The sequence below is a fragment of the Penicillium samsonianum genome (genome assembly GCF_028829775.1).
Source record: "Penicillium samsonianum strain IBT 33392 chromosome Unknown utg000003l_segment0_segment0, whole genome shotgun sequence".
Lineage (NCBI taxonomy): Eukaryota > Fungi > Ascomycota > Eurotiomycetes > Eurotiales > Aspergillaceae > Penicillium > Penicillium samsonianum.
In genome coordinates, this window is record NW_026643261.1 from 551,828 (window position 1) to 572,076 (window position 20,249).

At 48.0% G+C, this 20,249-nt stretch overlaps 7 protein-coding genes across 7 annotated transcripts; 2 read left to right on the forward strand and 5 right to left on the reverse strand.

Moving 5' to 3' along the window:
• Window positions 1-303: 303 nt before the first annotated feature.
• Window positions 304-2,527, reverse strand: N7471_003760 (uncharacterized protein; the record flags this gene model as incomplete). Its single annotated transcript, XM_057276480.1, has 8 exons — window positions 304-690; window positions 749-1,145; window positions 1,196-1,202; window positions 1,292-1,398; window positions 1,452-1,609; window positions 1,667-1,998; window positions 2,055-2,171; window positions 2,233-2,527. The coding sequence occupies 8 exons, from the start codon at window positions 2,525-2,527 to the stop codon at window positions 304-306; spliced, it is 1,800 nt and encodes a 599-aa protein (XP_057136090.1).
• An 841-nt stretch (window positions 2,528-3,368) lies between these two features.
• Window positions 3,369-5,527, forward strand: N7471_003761 (nonhemolytic phospholipases C family protein; the record flags this gene model as incomplete). Its single annotated transcript, XM_057276481.1, has 5 exons — window positions 3,369-3,497; window positions 3,550-3,632; window positions 3,691-3,955; window positions 4,007-4,130; window positions 4,224-5,527. The coding sequence occupies 5 exons, from the start codon at window positions 3,369-3,371 to the stop codon at window positions 5,525-5,527; spliced, it is 1,905 nt and encodes a 634-aa protein (XP_057136091.1).
• Window positions 5,528-5,797: 270 nt separating this feature from the next.
• On the reverse strand, window positions 5,798-6,441 carry N7471_003762 (uncharacterized protein; the record flags this gene model as incomplete). The annotated part of the gene is made up of 3 exons (XM_057276482.1): window positions 5,798-5,848; window positions 5,961-6,307; window positions 6,372-6,441. The coding sequence occupies 3 exons, from the start codon at window positions 6,439-6,441 to the stop codon at window positions 5,798-5,800; spliced, it is 468 nt and encodes a 155-aa protein (XP_057136092.1).
• Window positions 6,442-7,335: 894 nt separating this feature from the next.
• Window positions 7,336-9,112, reverse strand: N7471_003763 (cytochrome P450; the record flags this gene model as incomplete). Its single annotated transcript, XM_057276483.1, has 4 exons — window positions 7,336-7,401; window positions 7,469-8,599; window positions 8,653-8,877; window positions 8,918-9,112. 4 exons carry the CDS (start codon window positions 9,110-9,112, stop codon window positions 7,336-7,338), a joined length of 1,617 nt encoding a protein of 538 aa, XP_057136093.1.
• A 1,574-nt stretch (window positions 9,113-10,686) lies between these two features.
• On the forward strand, window positions 10,687-13,832 carry N7471_003764 (uncharacterized protein). Its single transcript, XM_057276484.1, has 5 exons — window positions 10,687-11,079; window positions 11,291-12,197; window positions 12,252-12,771; window positions 12,825-12,968; window positions 13,019-13,832. Exons 2-5 carry the CDS (start codon window positions 11,410-11,412, stop codon window positions 13,640-13,642), a joined length of 2,076 nt encoding a protein of 691 aa, XP_057136094.1. The 5' UTR covers window positions 10,687-11,079; window positions 11,291-11,409; the 3' UTR covers window positions 13,643-13,832.
• Window positions 13,833-13,939: 107 nt separating this feature from the next.
• Window positions 13,940-15,038, reverse strand: N7471_003765 (putative 26S proteasome-associated ubiquitin C-terminal hydrolase; the record flags this gene model as incomplete). The annotated part of the gene is made up of 3 exons (XM_057276485.1): window positions 13,940-14,750; window positions 14,853-14,947; window positions 14,997-15,038. The coding sequence occupies 3 exons, from the start codon at window positions 15,036-15,038 to the stop codon at window positions 13,940-13,942; spliced, it is 948 nt and encodes a 315-aa protein (XP_057136095.1).
• A 2,030-nt stretch (window positions 15,039-17,068) lies between these two features.
• Window positions 17,069-18,989, reverse strand: N7471_003766 (putative C6 transcription factor RosA-like; the record flags this gene model as incomplete). The annotated part of the gene is made up of 4 exons (XM_057276486.1): window positions 17,069-18,185; window positions 18,240-18,467; window positions 18,527-18,832; window positions 18,880-18,989. 4 exons carry the CDS (start codon window positions 18,987-18,989, stop codon window positions 17,069-17,071), a joined length of 1,761 nt encoding a protein of 586 aa, XP_057136096.1.
• Between the last annotated feature and the right edge of the window lie 1,260 nt (window positions 18,990-20,249).

The window sequence follows — 20,249 nt, forward strand, 5'->3', positions numbered from 1 at the left end:
TGATCGTCCCTCATCTCGGATGATCTCCACTTCGGGCCTGAAGTTGGTTTGGCAAAATTTTACAAAATTGATTCAAAATTGGAATAAAGATAATTGCCAACATAAATCTTCACGTACTGAAGAGCTTCAGCAGTCAGAAATGTGCCTAATCCAGAAAAATCCGGATATATCACAACACTCGTCGCTCCATAACAGTTAATATGTATAACTCACAAAAGAATCCAGAACAGATGAGAAATTAGGCTCTGGAGTGTAAGTGCTAACAAGTTGGCTAATTCCAAGGCCAAATATAGTCAATACATCTCAAAAAGCAGGACATAATTCTCCGCTGCCAGCATGCGCAGCCAATCCCGCCGGGTCGCCCTGCACATCAATCAGCATGGCCATACCCGTCGCCGAATGCCAGAGCATATGGCAATGAAAAAGCCAAACGCCGGGGTTATCCGCTCGGAAACGGAGAACAGCATACCCGCGACTTGGGATCTGGACTGTGTCACGCAAAGCAGCCCGGGATGTGTTGTATAGACCGGAATTATAACCAGTGTTTGGGTTCTGCGCGTCATCTGTGTCATTTTCCAACGTATCTGAGTCAGATTCTAGGTGCGGTGGGATTTTATCGACAAAGGGATTGTAAGAGCCCCAGCCAAATTCGGCTTGGTAAACTGCGAGTATGTAGAAGTGGTGCCCGTGCTGGAGTGGATATCAATTAATGGATTGTCCTCAATGGGTAGGGGAGGGGCCTTCGTACCAGGTGGAAGGGATGGGACCCTTCATCTAGATTGTTGATTACCAGGTCTATCCATACAGGCTCCGGCCCCGTGGTTATTGCGAATTGGTTTGGGTCCCATTTAGCTCGTGGTATGGAGGCCAATGGAACGGGTGGATCTTGCTGGGGCTTCCAGGTAGTTTGATTGAAGTAACCAAATGGCTTGTTGGAATATCGGGCCATCTTTTGGATCTTGGTGTACACCACATGCGTTTGTTGCGCGGTGGGAGGAATGGAACGGAGAATAGAGGGGGCAGATGGTGTTTCTCCGATATTGAGATGGTGGGCCTTGAGTGGAGGCCCCTGGAGGGCATCGGAACGGTAGGTGATGGGGAAGGTTTGATCTGGCGTTAATGCGGGGTTGGCGTACTTGAAGGAACTGGCAAGACATTAGCAAGGACCGGTGATGCTCGGCGAGTCTGTTCATACTCTTGATCTAATTGAACCCTTATGTGTGACTGATTTCCCGAGATCTGAGATAATGGCCGAAGAACAAAGTCCATGCGTTGCCCGGGGAGAGTATACCGATGGAATTTATATTTGTCTCGTTGGAGCGTGCCACATCGACACTATCTACCTGAAGCAGGTCCAGGAGATGGTTGTCGAAAACGAGACTCAGCCCGGCTAGAGCTCTGTCAACTGGTCAGCTGATAACTAATTTGGCTTCGATCATCTTGTGACATACCCGGTGTTGACCACGCGAATTCGATATATCTCGTGAGGATCGAGTTCGATAAATGAATTATTCACCGGCTGATCAATGCAGTCCACCGGCCTAGCAGGCACCGCCATCATGCAGTCAAAATACCCAACTCCATTAATGAGCATGGAATCAGGAACAGGCTAATACCAGTGTCAGACAACACTCTCCAGCGTTTGGGGCCACACTTCGGAACTCACCTCATTTCCAAAATTCCCTGGGTCCATATACCATGCAAGAACATCACCCGCAGGGCGATGGTACCAGTCCCCGATGAGAAGCAAAAGTTCTCCGTCATAAGTGTAACGGTGGAGATCATCGCGCCTCCGGGGTACTAAGCCCCGAGGGGTCGACTTGGAAGCTGGTGCATGGACGACTAGCCCACCATAAAGGCCATCCGCCTGCGAGACCCCCGAATGGGCATGGTACCAAAAAGTACCACTCTGGTCGGACGGAATTGTCAAATTGTAAACAAAATGTGCCCCAGAAGCCACGGGACACTGTGAAATCCCCACTGCACCATCCATGGCATCTATGTGAATTAGTGCCAATGCTTTTAATCGAGATCTGACAAAGACAGATACTTACTAGCCACATGAAGGCCATGCCAATGGATAGTAATCAACTCATCAGGCAAGGCGTTGGTAACAGTAATGATTAAGGTGTCACCAGAGCGGACCTCCACCGTCGGTCCAGGGAACAGGCCTAGTTCAATATCCTCCGGTCAGATCGACAACCGTCATACCGGTGGGTTCCTTGTACTGACCGTTAATGAGATAGATCCGCTTTAATACACCATCTGGTCTGCGAGATTCCGAGGTCACACGCCAATCCAAATATTGAGTGGTCGGCGCCCGGTACACATGATCCTCCGGGTGAAGCTCTATTCGCGGTCGAGCAGTGATGTCCTCTTCTTTCTGAATATTTTGATGATGTCGCCCAGGTAAAATCAAGGGTACGAGAAAAATAGGTGACTGGAGAGAGTATACCAAACCGATCAATAAACATGCAGCCAATGAGCAGCCAAGGATCGGCCATGGCCGCTGTGACAGCCCCAGCATTGGTCGAGGGGCCAATTGTTCTGGACTCGGGACAGTTTTTTACCCCGACCGTACTGCCTGTGCAATGTGTGGCAACAACTAAGAGGATTATAGCTCATTTAAATCTGAGCATATCAGATACATACACAAGATCGAGTACTATGTGAGTGCCAGAGGAAAGAACATTCAGCGCTATGACCTCATGCCACCCTACCCCCTACCCTTGCTGCCAAAGGATCAACGCGATGTGACCTTGCAGAAATAAATGAAACACACGTGCGCCTCTTGATCAATCAGAGCAAGGGCAAAATAGTTAGTTATTGAATGTAATGTCCAAGCGCATCTATACCATACATCCTGAGTGAATAAGACATGTGCTAAAGTACCTGTGGCACCCTGGACTACGCCAAAACCTTGGAAGTATACAAGATCCCGAGGTCGTTCCTGCCGAAAGTATGTTCCTGTTTGAGCATGATCGACCGTGGAACAGAATTTCACGTGGAGACACCCGCATATCAGATTGGATATACCTCGACTTTTACGGACTTGCATTATTCCACTGTGCATGATCGACGCCATGCTTCACCAAGAATGTCAGCCCATCCCTTTATTTCAATCCCCATATTCCGATTCGTTCTTTCCTTGAACGGTCTGGAGCTGTCATGAGGGAGCAACACCTGCAGATGTAACGAAGACCCAAAGTTTGTGGGGGCCGTCCATAAGTAAAGATATCTACTCAAATAGTACTACTCCATTTCTTAGTTTTCTTGGCTCTCTGCATGCCTCTCTGGGGGTACATAAGTAGTGGACTCTTCTCTCAGTCGAATTTTGTCTCTTCATTCATTTCTGAAATTATCAAATCATGGCTTTCAAGTTGCTGGTGTGTATCGCTGTCGCGATATCTCTGGGAACCGGGCCCGTTTCTGGTGGATCTCTAAACGACATCGAGCATGTCGTCATCTTCATGCAGGAGAATCGCTCGTGGGACACGGTACGTTTTGCTTGCGCTATGAAACATTTACACCATACTCACCAAATCGCAGTATTTTGGGACTATGCCTGGAGTCCGGGGCTTCAATGATCCCAATGTTCAGGTCAACTCCGACGGAAACTCGGTCTGGCATCAGTAAGTGACGGGCACAGGAGCTCTAAGGGAAGGGTTTGGTTCTGATATTCTTTGTTAGACTAGTCGAGCCGGCCCAGTCGAGCAAGACCAAGACCTTGTTACCCTGGTATCTTGGATATCAAGGTGGCGACTGGCATGATGCGATTCAGTGCATGGTCGCGGGTAGCAACGGCTACAAAGAGAACCAGCAGTCTCTAAACAACGGGTTGAACAACCACTGGGTGATTAATAACACACCCTGGAGCTGGGGCTACTTGAAACGGCAAGATATTCCAGTTCAATTTGCTATTGCCGAAGGTTGGACATCGGGAGACATGTATCAGGTGCGTGGCCAGAGTTGATACCAAAGAAATTGGAGACTGATCTGCAAACAGGAAAGCCAAATCACTGCGACGAATCCCAATCGAGTTACTTTGGTCAGCGGCTCCATCAATGTTCCGGGTAGTCCCCAGGGCAAGGACCAGGGAGGTGTATATATTGACAACAATGAGGTACCAGGTATGTATCATCAGCTATATCTTCTATCTATCTTCCTATCACTCCAGGCGATTATGTTTTTAGCTGTTTCATGATTTGACGAAAATCATACAGGCTGTGATGACCACGGTATCAACTGCTACCCACTCAAGTGGAAGACCGTCTATGACTTTTACGAAGAGGCAGGAGTCTCTTGGCAACTCTTCCAAGACACAAACAACTTCGACGATAACCCCCTGGCTTGGTTCCAGCAATTTCAAACTGCCCCAAAAAATAGCCCTCTGGCCAAGAAGGGTATGTCATTTGTTGGCCTCGATTCCTTCTACCAGGCCGCCGCCAACGGCACATTGCCCGAGGTCAGTTTCATTGTTGGCCCGACCGAGCTGTCTGAGCACCCGCCATACATGCCAAAGGATGGAGGCTGGCTCCAGAAGAAGATCGTCGACGCCGTCACCAGTAGCCCGAAGTATAACTCGACGCTTCTGATGATCAGCTTTGATGAGACTGGTGGCTTTGGCGACCATGTCACCCCCTTCCATTCCCCTAAAAACACCCCAGGAGAATGGATGCAGGACCCTCTGGGTGTGTTCTCGGATATCTTTGTGGGGCCTGGTTTCCGAGTACCATTCTATATGATCTCTCCCTGGACCCGAGGAAACCGCGTGTTCACTGAGCGGGCAGATCATAACTCTCAGATTCTCTTCGTTGAGGAATGGCTGACAGCACGGGGACACAAAAATATCACAACCGATCAGATGGTTTCGTGGAGACGCAAACACATGTCTAATTTAGTCAACGCTCTTGATTTGGACAATCCAGACTACTCTCTCCCCAATCTTCCAGATGCTGGGACCGTGGATACTAACGGAAAGGGCGGGTATACTGGTACATCTAACTGCCAGTCTCGTCACAAGCAGACACGTCCTGATGTTCCATATGGAAACCAGAGCAACGAAACGGATGTCAATACCCTGTGGTTCGAAGAGGGTTTCAAAGAGGTGATCGGCTACCTCACCGAAGGCCGATACCTAGTCTTTGAGAAAAATGGAGCAGCCATCACAAATCCGGCCAAAGGCAACAGGCTTGCATCCAGCCATACAAGCCCTCAACATAACGATAAATCCCAGCGTTGGGTAATCCACTACAACGACGACGAAGAAAGCCATACATTTACCATCTCCAGCGCACTGGATGGCCGATGGGTCGGTCCCGGTGGTGCTTTGCTTCCCAAAGGCCAGAGTGCAAATGCAGCTCAAGTGCATTTCACCTTCTTAGGTAGTGGCCTTGGCTATACCATGCAGTTTGTGGAGCAAGGGCATTACATTGATATTGACAAGCACGGAAAGTTGAATTCTGGAGGTGGGCAGGCTAAACCTATCAGTGGCTACAAGGTCTTCAGTGTCTCCTTCCGGGATTAGATGATTAGATGTTGATTTGATGACGTTACGGAACCGTGCATGGTTATGCCGAGGCTGGTGCCTGAGAACCAAGTTATTTATAGTATCTTAGCAACAAGGCTTGGGTTCTTCTCGTCGGCCAGGAGCCTGAAACCCAACTCAATATACATATGCTCCAATTTGCTTGTGCTGTCGTACTTGGTAAAGACACAGTAGCGACATAACTATGATTGCATGCATGGATTAGATCATAGCCCTCTTCAACCAAGTTCTAAATCGAGCTCAAGTGATCTATGCACGAATAACCGTAAATGGCCCAGCAGCGTTAAACAAGGAGGGCATCTGCATAATATTGGTTAGCCCCTGAAATCAAATAAAAGCCAAGATAAACACAGCCCGAAAGCACATAATCCCACCCCCAAAAAAAGCAAAACTGAAAAAGAAAGAAACGTACCTGTGGCGCCGTCGAGAGAGATGTCCCAACCCTCAAATACCAAAGCGAGCCATCCTTGACTTGGGGCAAGCTCTTCGGGATAGTGATATCAACAACTCCCGCCTTCTCCTTAATACCATCCGTAATCTTGATAGTCTGGTCGAAGGAGATAGTATCTAGCTTTCGCACGGGGTTATTGTACAGCCAAACGCTGTAGTCGTCGCCGGGGTACTGGCTCAATGGGTCTGGGCAACGTCCCGTGGGCTTGCGGTCGAAGCGGACACGCACGGTTTGGCCAGCGGAAACGGTTGAGTTGTCGGGAATGCCTTGGTAGACGTTTACGCAGGCGTAGTCGCGTTTACCCCAGGCTAAATCATTGAAAAGAAGAAATTGTTAGCTTGAAACATTGCAGATGAGTATATAATTGCATACGCTGGTTCTTGTCGAACAAGGCGGTGCTGGTTCCCACCAGGGAAGCGACGATTGCTGTAGTAAACTTCATCGTGTGGAATTGTGGTGATTCAATGGTAGGCAAGAGGAAGAATTGTAGATGTAATATGTTCAACGTCAATAAGTTCGTGAGAATTTGGGCTTTATAAGTAAAATAAGAGACTACTATATTTTGCCTGCAATATCGTGCCACCGACGACACCCCCTAATTATAGCTTCGGGCTCTGAAGCCTCGGTCTGTGAGATCTGAGTGATCATGTTTCACTCGGTCTCTCCACATGGATTCGAATTAAAATCCCGATTGCTTGGCGTGAAGAGTGATCGGCGTAGCCGATCTCGATCCGGGGACGCGAGCTATGGAATGTGTGCAGTCTCGTATATTGTACGGGGTACTCCGTATAGTGGCGTACATTCTGTGCTCAGCCGAGCCTCTATTCATAGAATATTGCCTCTTGGTTTATTTGCCTAAGGGATGTCCGTCTCGTTCTTCTTCAATTATCCCTTGCTTTATGCTCAAGGGACAACATCTATCTATAGATTTTCATATCCTTAGTTGCTCTTTATACCTTATTATTGAGCTTGTCTAATCCATACTGTATATGGCTATTTGGATGTCTCGGGAAAAAAACCCTTAACAATAATGACCATGCAGATAAATAGTCGTGTGACAGCCCCGAGTATTGATTTGCCTTTTCAGCTCAATGCATCTGTTTCTCAGCTTGTCTTTTCGTCTCTTCACCGTTCGAATACTCTAGCAATTTTACCTGACACCTGGGCAGAAGCACTTGGCTGCATTAAATGTCTCATAATACGTCCAGCCATCACCCTTCATGAGAATTTTTGATGTTGTCAAAGAGCGCGTTCTTATAAAATCATGTATTACACATGAGGCTTCACATTTGAGTGGATTGCATGATAACCAATATAAACGTTGACCTACTGGATTTTATGTTCTTGCTATTTTCACTCGCATCCTCATTCCATCCACTGGCTTCGAGGTAATCTCCAGTGTCTGAACTTTGTTAGCAAACGCATATCACTTCTAGCTCTGCAGGTAGGTAGTCCTGTTGAGTACTTACGTTATACAGCTCTGACTGGACTTCGTATTGTCCGTTTTCTTTTTCAATCGGCGCACCTGATTCATCCCGCTTAGTTGACCCAAGTCCTACCTTCTCCCAATCATATCGCCGTGTCGCACATGCGAGGATCACAAGTGCTTCGATGTTCGCCAGCTCTTGTCCAATGCAGTTGCGCGGACCACGCTCAAAAGGCCGCCAAGCACTCGCCGGTATAGTGGAGCCTGTTTCCAACCAGCGTTGGGGAATAAACTGATCGCTTTTGTCACCATATACGGCTTGGTCACGCTGTATGATACTCTGGCAGTTGTAGAGCATAAAACCATCCAGGCATATATCTTGACCATTCGGTAGTCGAACACTCAATCCAGTGTTTGGGGTGGAAAATCGCGCTGTCGCAGCTGGTGGATATAGACGAAGAATTTCCTTAATAACGGCGGAGGTATAGATCATTCTTTGGAGAACATTCTCTCCATGTTCTAATAGTTGATCTCGGATATGGATTGGGTCCGAGTTGGGACCAAAGATCTCATCCAGTTCCATGCAAACACGGTGCAAAACATGCGGGGTCCGAGCTAGTTCGTAGAATGTCCATTGTAGCAAGATGCTTGTTGTATCATGGCCAGCGAATAGGAAAGTCTTGAGTTGATCGCAGGTCCGGTCTAGAACTTCAGGCGTTAATTCATGTGTTTCGACTAGACTTAGACCAAGAACACTGCGAGACGGATTTTGTGAAGTTGACTGCCCCTCAAATTGTTCCTTGATATGCGCTTTGATGTGCGCACCAAGCTGACGAGAAAGAAGCTTTCGCTGGAGGGGGAGTAAAAATTTCCATCCGCGGTAGCCGGAACGATACGTTGAGCCTAGTTTGCGGAAGAGTCGAACGATTGGACTTTGGTGCTCTTCTCCGAGTTGAGCATCCAGATCAATATCCATGGTGACCGCGCCGATAATGTCAAACGTCAAATTTGTACATAGTTCATCCAGTGCGAACTCCTCGCCAGTGCCGGCATAGTGATCAAGCTTCGTCAAGAAAAGCTGTGTCTTTTCCAGAATGCATGGCATCAGATTGATGAGATGCTTATGGGCAAATCCCGGGTTGAACTGTTTGCGAAGGCTTTTCCACTCTTCATTCTAGACTCCGGTTAGTATAAGATATATGTACCTCGATCAACCTCCCAACCTACCTCTGAAAGAACAATGGAGAGTCGGCCCATCATGTCACTATACCAGCGAGATATGTGTGACTTGGGAGGACTGTACTGAAACAGCTTCGAGCTTTTCGATATTTGCTCTGCAACATCATGATCGCAGATCACGCACATGGGATGGCTCACTGGTCGCAAATCGACAACAAATAACGCAGGCTTACCGAGACAATCGTACATGGCTTTCAGGATTTTGTCTAGCAACTACAGTCAGTTTTAGTTTACAAGCTTAAATGTGCCTCACCCGACCGATGTGTATATTTGGTGGGTTTGTCTTCACGAGTTTGTCGATCGTGGACAAATGGCCCCATAGTAGCGATGGTGGAAGCTGGGGCAACCAGGCATATTGTTTCGTTCGGTAATATATGACTTTTTTCCAAAGATAGAAAAGGAGAAGCGGGAGAAGTGGGATGATCGTAGTAACTAGAGTCCAGGCCATTGTTGATAGGAGCAAATACTCGTGATAGAAGCTCTGCGGGTCAATACCTGTGAACACTAGGATCGGGTTTTAGTTTGAGCGAGGTGACACCTCGCTTAAATTGTGATGTGCAGTTGGCATGATAGTACTTTGTATGAAGACTACTGTCTAGGTACTGTCGGCAATTGTTAACTTACCGTAATAAGAGTAGTCGGCCTCTTCCCTTCAAAGACATACTTTAATAATCTGATTTATCCGCACATGTGGCTTAAGATGATAACTATTAGGGAAGGTATATGTAATATAATACTCCAATGTTTTTTTTTGGTTGTTCTTTTTAAATATTTTTTCCTTCGTGGTGTTACAGGTAGAAAAACAATAATTGGCTATAGAAGCATAGCAACGACTCTAAGATGTCAATATTCGTAACGAACCTTGGAAGGTGGAAGGAAGAAAGACTTTTCCACATACATATATGTATGTGGACTTCTAGTACCAAGCAAATGTGCAAAACACTCATATATTTCTACGACCAGCTTGATGAATTCCCTTCGTTCTTCTTATTTGCTACCAGATAGAATCGATTACTATATCCATGAACAGAACGAGGTAAGGGGCATTTTAGGCATCGCTCTTGCCATTTTGGGATTAGCATTATTACCGACAATGCTAGATATAAGAAGAGACGGTTACCTGTGCATCCATGCACTGCCTTTTACCTCGAGTTCTCTTCTCCAGAAATTCCTGTGCTCAAAGATCCAAAATATACTACCTTTCCAAACACCCGAACGTGTGTAAGGATAAAGAGTTCTGTCCCATCTGCAAGGGAGACAGCGCCGCTAGAAACATATGTTGAAGATAATGGTGGAAGTATCCATGGATGTATTGCTATGATTTATTCCTCAGTACTGATATCTTTGCATATAATTGTCTTTGCATATAATTGTCTTTGCATGGAGACAGCCAAATTTAGGAACAATACCGTAGACCAATTAATACGGTAAATTACCAAGCTTCCCCTCTCCCACACCTCCCATCCAACCTCCAACCTCCTCAACTTCTTCTTTATGTCAGTGCTAGTGCTCCTAACAGCAGTCTGTCTGAGACTCTGAAAATGCCGATTTTCCAGCGTTTACATGTTATATTATGTACGGAGGTACTCTGTACTGGTTAACATGCTCCACCAATGTTCCCAGGACTAGACCGGAGCCGAGACCAAAGAAAAGCTTCCTTTGGCGCCAGCCCATCTCCCACATGCGACAAATTGAAAGCCATGAGCGACATATACCTATGTTATTGATCCATATCGATCAAGCGGTTTCCTAACATTACGATGTTTCCTCTGCAACTGGTTCTGATAGCGAGAAAGTTATGGCCACAAATATCCCTAAAACGCCATCGAGTACGCGGTGCGACCTCCCGGATATTCCGAAGCCTTATTATGAACCTTGAAGGGGTTATCCCCACCTGGATCACCTCTAAGAGCTGGGCCATTGGAAGTGCGATAAGTAAAACCAGGAACCAGAGACGGCCTTGTGTGCCCGATTAGCCAGGCACCACCCGAAACGGTCACCTGAGCGATAAGCATCCTTTTTTTTTTCGCCACTTTTTTTTTGTGGAATATTCTCCCATCAGAAGACTAGATTGCCTAGGACTTCTTTTGGTCTTGGTGCTCTACGCTTACTCTGGAGGTTCCTTTAGCACACAATATCCCCAGATTTCGTCATTTTTGGATCTGTGGGTAGCATTCTAGGGACCACATCCGACTAACTGGGACGTTTCCGTTCGCTTGTCCGTGGGTTTTTGAGGGGTCCAATTATTTTTCCCCCACCTCGGTCTCCCCTTTTTGTCTTAAAGAATCATTTCGACCGGGCACTTTTTTTTGGCTGGAAATAGCCTTCGCAACTGGTCGCGTGCTCAAAGAGATAAGCCCTTGAGCCTCCGTATCTTGCCTTTCACGTGGAGATACCATTCTTCAAAAACCACAGGTAGGGCCTCCCCATCTCCTTTCCAGCACGTTCCTTGTGCGACCCTCGTGTAGATAAGGAATCCACTGTATCGCTCTGTGTTCTTCCATATAAGTACACGTTGTCCCCTTTGTAATTCCGTCTCGGAGGCGACTCAACTCTCGCCCCAGCACCTCACTCGAATTATTCGTCTTTTCTTAATCCCAACCATACTAATACTAATTCCCAACAGATTCATCCAATACGGCAAAGGGCTTGGATATCAACTCTTTGACCAAGGCCTTGCACGCAAGTGGAACCGTTGTCGGCTCCCCGCCAGACGGAACACATCTGAAACAGTACCGGGCTTACATGTCCCAAAAGCCCATTACGCAACCATCATTCACCATGCCTTCTCTGGAGGATCACTCGATTCTCAAGAATCGCGAGGACCAAGCGCAATCCAGACCCGAGGAAGATCCCCAGGGTCTATTCCACCAAGTATTCGAATGGCTTCATCATGAGAAAGCCAGACGACAGAATCGTAAAGCACGCAAAGCCGAAGCAACCTCCCATGCAACAAACGAAAATGAGCCAACTGAAGAAGATGGCGTTTTAGAAAGACCCAGCTCGGACACCTCAAACACCTCGGAGAACACCTTTTCCCTGGATAAACTGGAAAAAATCCTCCTCCAATATGCGACTGCCCGGCCTAGAAGTGCAATGGGTTTGCTCCACAAACAACCTGTTAAACGGCAATCTCGACATCGTCTTAGAGGCCTACGAAGAGGCTCGGCATCCGAGTCCGAACTCACAGATGTCGACGGGGCCCCGCCAAGCGTGGAAGCTTTCCTTGACAATACAAAGACGCTTGCCTACACAGGTGGCGCTGCAGTAGAAGAGAACACCGACTCCAGTGCGAGTGTGAAACAAGCAAAGGATGCAGAGGCTTGGCTGGTTTTCAAGACCGAGATCGTGCGTCTTGTGCACACTTTGCAACTGAAGGGCTGGCGCAGGGTTCCCGCGGATTTGGCAGCAGAGATTGAAGTGGTTAGGCTCAGCGGTGCTCTCACAAACGCCGTGTATGTAGTTGGACCACCAAAGAATCTGCCTCCTCCGAAGACCGATAGCAACACTCTGGTTTCAAGGAAGCCCCCACCGTAAGCAACGAATTTCGTTTCTCACTTTGAAGACACATCTAATTGGATTTACAGGAAACTTCTCTTGCGTATCTACGGTCCTCAAGTCGACCATCTAATCGACCGAGAGAATGAGCTGCAAATTCTTCGTCGCCTCGGAAGGAAGAACATTGGCCCACGCATTCTCGGAACGTTCCGTAATGGCCGATTCGAAGAGTACTTTGAGGCTCGCCCACTCACTCCCAAGGAGCTGCGGATGCCCGAAACAGCGAGGCAGGTTGCCAAGCGGATGAGAGAATTGCACGATGGCGTTGAACTACTTGAAGAAGAACGCGAAGGCGGACCTATGATCTTCAAGAACTGGGATAAATGGGTGGACCGTTGCGAGCAAGTGATGACCTGGCTGGATAAAGAAATCCAATCCCCTCAAAATGAAGCCAAAGCTGCATTGGAACCATGGCGTCGCCGCGGCTATGTTTGCGGCGTAACGTGGGACGTGTTCCGCAAAGCCGTGGAGAACTACCGGCTTTGGCTGGTTGCCAGCTCTGGTGGAACTGCCGAGATCAAGCGACAGTTAGTGTTTGCGCACAATGATGTAAGTTTCCATCTCTTGCACCTTCCTTAATATGTTATTGACGTGTTGTCCAGACTCAATATGGCAATCTACTTCGCATGGAGCCGGCCACGGAGTCACCGCTACTTTTGCCTGCAAATGAACACAAGCAGCTGATCGTCATCGACTTTGAGTACTCTTCGGCCAATACACGTGGACTCGAGTTCGCCAACCACTTTGTAAGTCCACTGACCCAATCGCCAATCTAAATAGATGCTAACTGCAACAGACCGAGTGGTGCTACAACTACCACGACGAAGAACGCTCATGGGCTTGCAACAACCGCAACTACCCAACATCGGAGCAGCAGTACCATTTCGTGTCGAACTACCTTACCCACCGACCTTCCGGCGCCGGTGGACCTATTTCACCTCTGTCCTCGCCGACCATTCGCGCTCGCGCTCCTGTTGCGATTGCACCATTGGACTTGGACGAGGTTTCAGATAGACCTAGCTCTCGGCTTTCACAGAATGAGCAGTCTAAAGAGGCTGAACTTGACACTGAGGTGCGGACACTCATGCAGCAGACCCGGATGTGGCGGGCGATGAACTCCGCGCAGTGGGTAGCTTGGGGTATCGTCCAGGCCAAGGTGCCTGGCATGGAAGAAGGCATTGCCGAGATGCTTGCTGCTCGCAACGGGCCAAGCGAAATCGGCAATGGCGATGACACTAAGACGCCGACTGTGGATGCGGATGTCGACGAAGAAGATGACGGGGACTTTGACTATCTTGCTTACGCGCAGGACCGAGTCATGTTCTTCTGGGGTGATCTGCTGTCACTGAATTTGATCAAACCAGAGGAACTGCCTGCGCCTCTATTGGAGCACATCAAGTCGCGGCTTCTCGCATACTAAGGATTGGATGGAGAACTAACGATAATCTTGAGGACGGAGACTTGCTCATACACATTATCATGGTTTACAATGCGGACGCCATTACATAGCTAGCACTGCATCAAATCGGTGATTTATCACAACTACATGTATCTACTACACTTTAACTAGCGTTGGGGTTTCAACATCATCATCGAATACCATATCTTGCCTGATTTCATTTCATTTCGATCATTTTCATCATCTCACAAAGGGTATCTGAAATGCCATTGTAGAAAAATCAGAAATACAAAAAAGAACCCATTGACGCCCAGCCCTCTATCGGCGCATCTCAAGCTTCTTCCTCGTCTCCCTCCTAGCACTCTCAACCCACTCCTCATAAGCCTTCCCCTGAGGATCCTTCTCCTTAACCCCAACAACCCCCTTCATGACCTCCCCAATAAACCCAACAAAATTACACCGTCTGAGCGTATTCTCCCACTGCCACGCAGCCCTCTTTCTCTCCTCCCTCTCAAGCGTCTCCACATCCCCAATCTCCCTCGCCCTCCCCCTCGGATCCCTCACAACAGCCATAAGATTGAAATGCGTCTCCTCAGGCGGGTATCGCGCAATGCGCCTCTGCAAAACCTCAATAACCTTCTCAGGGAAATCCCCAGTCGCACACGCCCCATGGCTAATAGGATGCGGCTGCAGTCCATCAAGCTCATACAACGTCCCATTGACAGGCGTATACGCAATGAAGTGGTAAACATCCGCGCCCTTCTCATCGTCCTGCGGACGCGCCGTCTCATCAGCGAATGGGCTCGCTCGCGCAAAGCTGTTGTGCGCGCTCCGGATCGCTTCCGAGTTCGAGAGCGCTTCGCCGCGCAGCTCCGCCGGGAAGCCCGTTGTGAAGTCTTTGAAGGAGCGTAGCTCCTCGCCGAGCTCGATTGGTGGCTGCGGCGCGGGCGGGTTGTCGTGGTTGAGGATTACGGAGAGGATGGCTTGGGTGCCGCAGGCGTTTTGGATTGTCTGTGCGGCGAAGAAGAGGTTGTCTGTGGCGGTTTGGTCGTAGGTTCCGTCGAGGGGGCTTCGGCGCGTGCGCCAGAGGCTTCGCGTGTCCATTTGAAGAGGAAGATTACGCCGTAGACTGGGCTGTTTGGGGGTGTTGGGGTTAGCTTTGGTTATGGGTATTTTCTTTGGGGGTTTGGATGTGGTGCAATTGCGGATTTTGGGACGTCTTGGTGCTTACCCTAGTGACCGTATTGTGTCTGCATCTAGGGAGATGAGCTCTTCGAATTGGGTGTCTTTAACTCCGAGTGTCTCGATCAGAGAGGTGAAGAGACCCTAGCTTGTGTTAGTGTGCTGGTTGGATAGATTGTGGGGGTGATAATACCTCATCTGACTCGATGGTGCTCCAGCCACCTACATCAGCCATTTTGACTGTCTGTGATGGATGCAGAGGGCGATTGAATGGAAGATGTTGTGTTGTCGATATCGAGGTTGCTTTCTTCCCCAAACGGGAATGCGGTTATGTCATTGTCACGTGAAGCCGAAGTGATAGCCTCAAGTCACGTGCGTCTCCACTATAAAGTATGTAGAGAAGGTTGCTTTGATTTTCTATAGCATATTGGGGACAGCATTGAAGAAGCAATTATAAAACTGTGATTATATTGAAGTTTAAGGGAAAGAATGGATTTTTCATAGTCTCAAGATCTCACTCAGAGCAAAGATGCACCCTAGACGCGGAAGGCCAGAAAGGGGTATGTTGTATACAACATAGGAGTGGTTAGTTATACTCGTTCCTCAATACCAAGTAAATTCACAGAATATATTAGACAGGAAATAAAAAGCAGCACCAGCAGTAAACCCTGCTCTCCCGGGGAGTTAATCAACAGAAAGTAAACGAAGTGAACAGCCGGATATCCCCGATCTTCAAACCAAAAATAGCTCATAGTAGACCCATCACTAGATGCAATCAAAATTTTCCGATTCCGACTACATACAAACTAAGTGGCATTGACCATCTGTTAGTGCAAGGACCAAGACGAAGAGTGCTATCGAAGACGCGAATAGCGAATAGTCAATATCCCCATTCAATCTCCACCTCCGACAACAATACGAAGGTTTGCTCACAAAATACTGTATAAGAAGGAAGAGCTCTAAGATCTGGTATGCAATCAACAGAAGGAAAGAAGATAAATATAGAAAACACGAGGTGTAGGCGACGATCGTTTCCTCAATTTCCCTGTAGTGAAGATCCAACCGTAATGGTAGTGATATACCCGTGCCTAGGTGGACAATGGAAAGATTATTAATAATAACATGTGAACCAACGACCCAATACATCCTAACAAACCCCAGAGCTGAGTGAAGAAAGAAAAAAGATCAACCCATCTACCAAAAATAGACAACACTCGGCGTATAGGGCTGCAGCCCCTGCAAAAGACGATGTCATACTACGTTGTAGATGCAGGAAGTACGGAGTACTACTCCGTACCTATGTAAGAGTTTGACCTCGGATTCCAGCAACCGCCCTAGTCCCCAACCACCTTAAATCGCTTATATATTACCCTCGATATCCGGACCCCCAAATCCTCCGCGAAACCAAATCGGTGCTAGCTTCGGGGGTTTGCTACCCCATTCGGACAGATCTAGAGAAGCGGCCGAATACGAGGTCTGGAGAAATGTGGCCGGTCTGGTACCAATCAAAGTGATGGATCTGTAGTCTAAATTCCCTTAATATGTGTCCCGTGCTTTTGGGTTGCTTCATCTTGTCTATTCTTAGGATGGGGTCTGTGACGATGGGGTTGTGTGGTACCTGTCGATCGGTGTGCGTGAGGTGCAGGTGCATTCTTCGGTTAGAGAGAATGTGGGGAGGGGCTTCTATCTTTAGATATAGGGATGTTACGGAGGTGAGATAATGGTCTTTCGTTCATTGGCGGGGATCAAGGTCTGCTTATGAGATGGCTGGATGGCTATAGTTCCCAATAACGATTAGGCACATTACTCAACGCACATAGAAACACTCCCGAGTCAGATTAACAGAGGATTTGATAAAATCAGGGTATATATATCAATATCAAAATATCAGTTTGAGTCAATTCCCCCCAGCTTGCAACTGCAACCGAGTATGAAATCGGACACAAGACCACACATCAACGCTCATGCTCAACCAAAACAAGGTCCGCATAGATAAGAAAAGAGTCGAGTGGTAAAACCGAAGCACTCGCGTATAATGATCAAAAAACCACATGTTCTCCAGGTCCAATTCCCAGTAGAACACAACTCCGTAGCCTCCATATTTTCAGAAAATGAGAGAGATTATATCTTCCAATTCCTTCCTGGTACCCAATAGCCAGAACTCGACTGACCAACCCTGTTCGGGGTGGTAGTCCAAAATTTCCCATATTTTTGTCGATTTTTGTCTCTTTTTCTGGTATAGATAAACCAAGCACAGCCTGACAATCAAGTCCAAAGTGAAGTGGGAGCAGCCAAGCCCGGCATTTCAAACGGATGTGTCTGGGGATAAACCTCCATATTAAGACCGAGTGTGCCATCCGCGCGCGGCAAATCGGCGCACAGCACATCGCCACCATATGGCGGTGTGTAAGCCGCTGAATGAGGAATGGAAGAATGGTGAGAATGGGCATGGCCATGACCCATATCTGAGAGACCGAGGTGTACGTCGTGGTTATCAAGGAGCTGCGGGGAGGGCGGGTATAGGGAATGCGAGATTGTGGCGGATGCATAGCCGTCTTGGAGGGGGAAAGCAGAAGCAGAGTTCGCAATAGTGACAGCAGGAGGGGAATGCAGGGGCGGGGTATAAGCGGCGTAAGAAGTTGAGGCGGAAGCAGGTGAGGAAGAGGTGACGAGTGGGTACTCGTGCATATTATGGTGGAAAGGGCTGGGTGGGCCAGGGGAGTAGTGGTCGACTGATGAACGGGGGGACCAGGGGAGGTGGAGGCGGCTGCGATAACGGGCGACGATGCCGCGGGGCAGGTCCATGAGTTCCAGGGATAGACGCAGCTCGGTGTTGAAGGGGTCCGCAGCGTTGTGGGTGGCTATTATGCGGTACATCTCTTCGATGGGACCGATGAATAGGGCGCCTAGATATGCGCCGCCTAGCTCTGGGAAGAAACGGTCGAGAGAGATGCCGACGGCGAAGAATTGGGCTAGGATTGGGATGGCGCTGCTGTCTGATTCGCTGCTTCGGAGCATGGATGGTGGGAGCCAGAAGAGCCAGCGGCGGAGGGTTTGGATGCTCTCGAATGATTGTTCGGTCGTTTGGTTGGGGAAGTCATCACGGAATTGCTGGGTGAATTCGATAAGTTCTCCTAGGCGTTGAGAGTGCTCAAGGTTGTGGGAAATGCGTTTCTGTGTCATTCGTAGGGTCTGGATCGTTTGGTCCAGATGTACCATGTCTTCGTCGAGGGGTTGATAGACTCCGGCCATTGAAAGATCCGTCGTGCTCAGTGCTCGTTGCTTTTCTATCAACTGTGCAATATCTGACTCTTGCTTCCAATATGGATGCATGGATTCTAGGACGCTGGAGATTCCGTGTTGCAAAGATGCCCAACTTTGACTGTTCTGGTGTCAGTTGGGGGGATTTCCAAGGAGCTGAATCTATAGCACTCACTGGTCTGTCGACTGCCATGATAAAAGGACAGAAGCTGCAAGGATTGCATCGCAGTTCTCCTTCGAGAAGGACCCCAAAGCGGTCTGCAGTCCCTGGAGAGCGGTGACCTTATGACGGAAAGCCAGCTGCCTAGTCTCCTGGTCTCGCGTAAGAAAAGCAAGATGGAACGCCGAAAAGCTCAAGATAGAGCTCATAACGAAGTCGCTGCCCAGCGAAATAGCCAGAAAACTATAGAATGCCACCCGTCAGTAAATACCTCCAACCCAACAAAAGGCTAGAGTACTCACTTGGGCATCTTCTGCGCCCACACAGTGCAACCACTTAACCCCCGACGATGCAAGTCGATAGAAAGCCCAATGATGTGGTGAATCAAGCGCAAATCAGTCCTTGACAAGCCAGACCATCCGGATCGCGGACACTGCAAGAGCTCCGGATACGGAGGCACGCCAGTGCGATACCAATTGTCTATTTCTGTTTCGATCTCTGGCGAAACGAGGAGGTCAGGACCGCGGGGCGGCGCGGGGGGACTACCACTTTGAGTTGGAGCGGCATCCTGGTAGTCACAGCGGCAGTTGTGCTTTGTGCAATTGCGACTAGATGGAATTAGTAGGGGTATACTGATGTGGATTGAAGAACATACCATTGTGGGAAGGTCTCATCACATCGAATGTGTCTCCTCTTGCATGTTTTGCAGCCGTTACGGGATTTGGTGTGGCTCTTGCGTGGTGGACCGCCGCCAGGACCGACCATTTTGGCCTTTGAAGACTGCGGAGAAATAACTGGGATTGGAGTCAAGGACTCCACAGGTGAATGTTGTGGGAGAGTTGATGATGGGCACGTATGCCCTGTAGTTATAGAGAAATGAGGGAAGCTCTAGTCCAAAAGTCTCCAAAAATAACTTTGGGGGCCGTTGAAGATCGAAAAACAAGTTGAATTAAGCACGTGGAGAATACGAGCCCAGCCTTGGAGATCTTAAAAGGTGAAGATTAAGAGAGAAGAGAGATATAAAAGGGGAAGTAGAGTAGAAGGGAGAAAATCACTACAGTTCTGGAGAGTCAGGCGCAAGATATGATCTGACTTAAATTTCACTTTCTTCCATTTTCTCTTTAATATTATTATTCTTCATTTTTCATTTCCCACTGGCGATCGAGATTTTGAGCCTCTGGGTACAGGGGGGAAGTAAGCCAAGGAAAAAAAGTATAAAAAAAACAGAATAAAACAATAATATAATAATAACAAAATAAGTTAAAGAAATACAGGGAAAATGAGGGAAAATAAGAAAGAAAAAGAAAAGAAAAAATAAACCCAAATAAGACCGTCTAAAATAGCACTCGCTCATTTCAGGTGGGCCACATGGGTAGCTTATATAGCTGCCTTCATAGGTTAGGTTATCCACTAGGCGCATGTGAGCCCATGTTCTCTAACAGTCTATCTTGCACTTCCATGTGGAGATTATTTTCTTTTTTAAAAGGCTAAGATCTACCCATGTACGTAGGTTGGTAAGAACCATCTAGCCCCAATGGTTTCTATGGTTCTGGTTCTACAGAGAACGGAGAACGGAGAACGGAGAACGGAGTACCCTATTGCTTATAGGGGATTTAACAGAAGGCAAACCAAAAGAAAAGGGTCCACGTGTGAATTCAAGCTGATTCATTTAAGTGTTCATCCTTTTTTTTTTGCTTTTTCTTTTCTTTTTCTAAATCTCATCCCGCGTTCCAGAGAACATGATTCTAGCCAAAAGTATGTATCTGCGCAGGGGCCTATGAACAACCCCCAGACTTCAAAAATGATAGAATAGAACAATAAGGGAAATATAGTAACCCGATCGACCCTTTGGCCTCGCAAGGCTTTCGATCTGGAGACCCTGGATTGTGGGGTCGCTGTCAAGGGACACCGTTAACCCCGTTGGGAAAGAAGAGGAGTCAATCCTTGCGCTATTTCAGACGCCTTCTCAGACGCACTGGGAGTGGCTCTCTGGCTCTTCCTCTCTCGCTAAGAATCAAGCTTAGC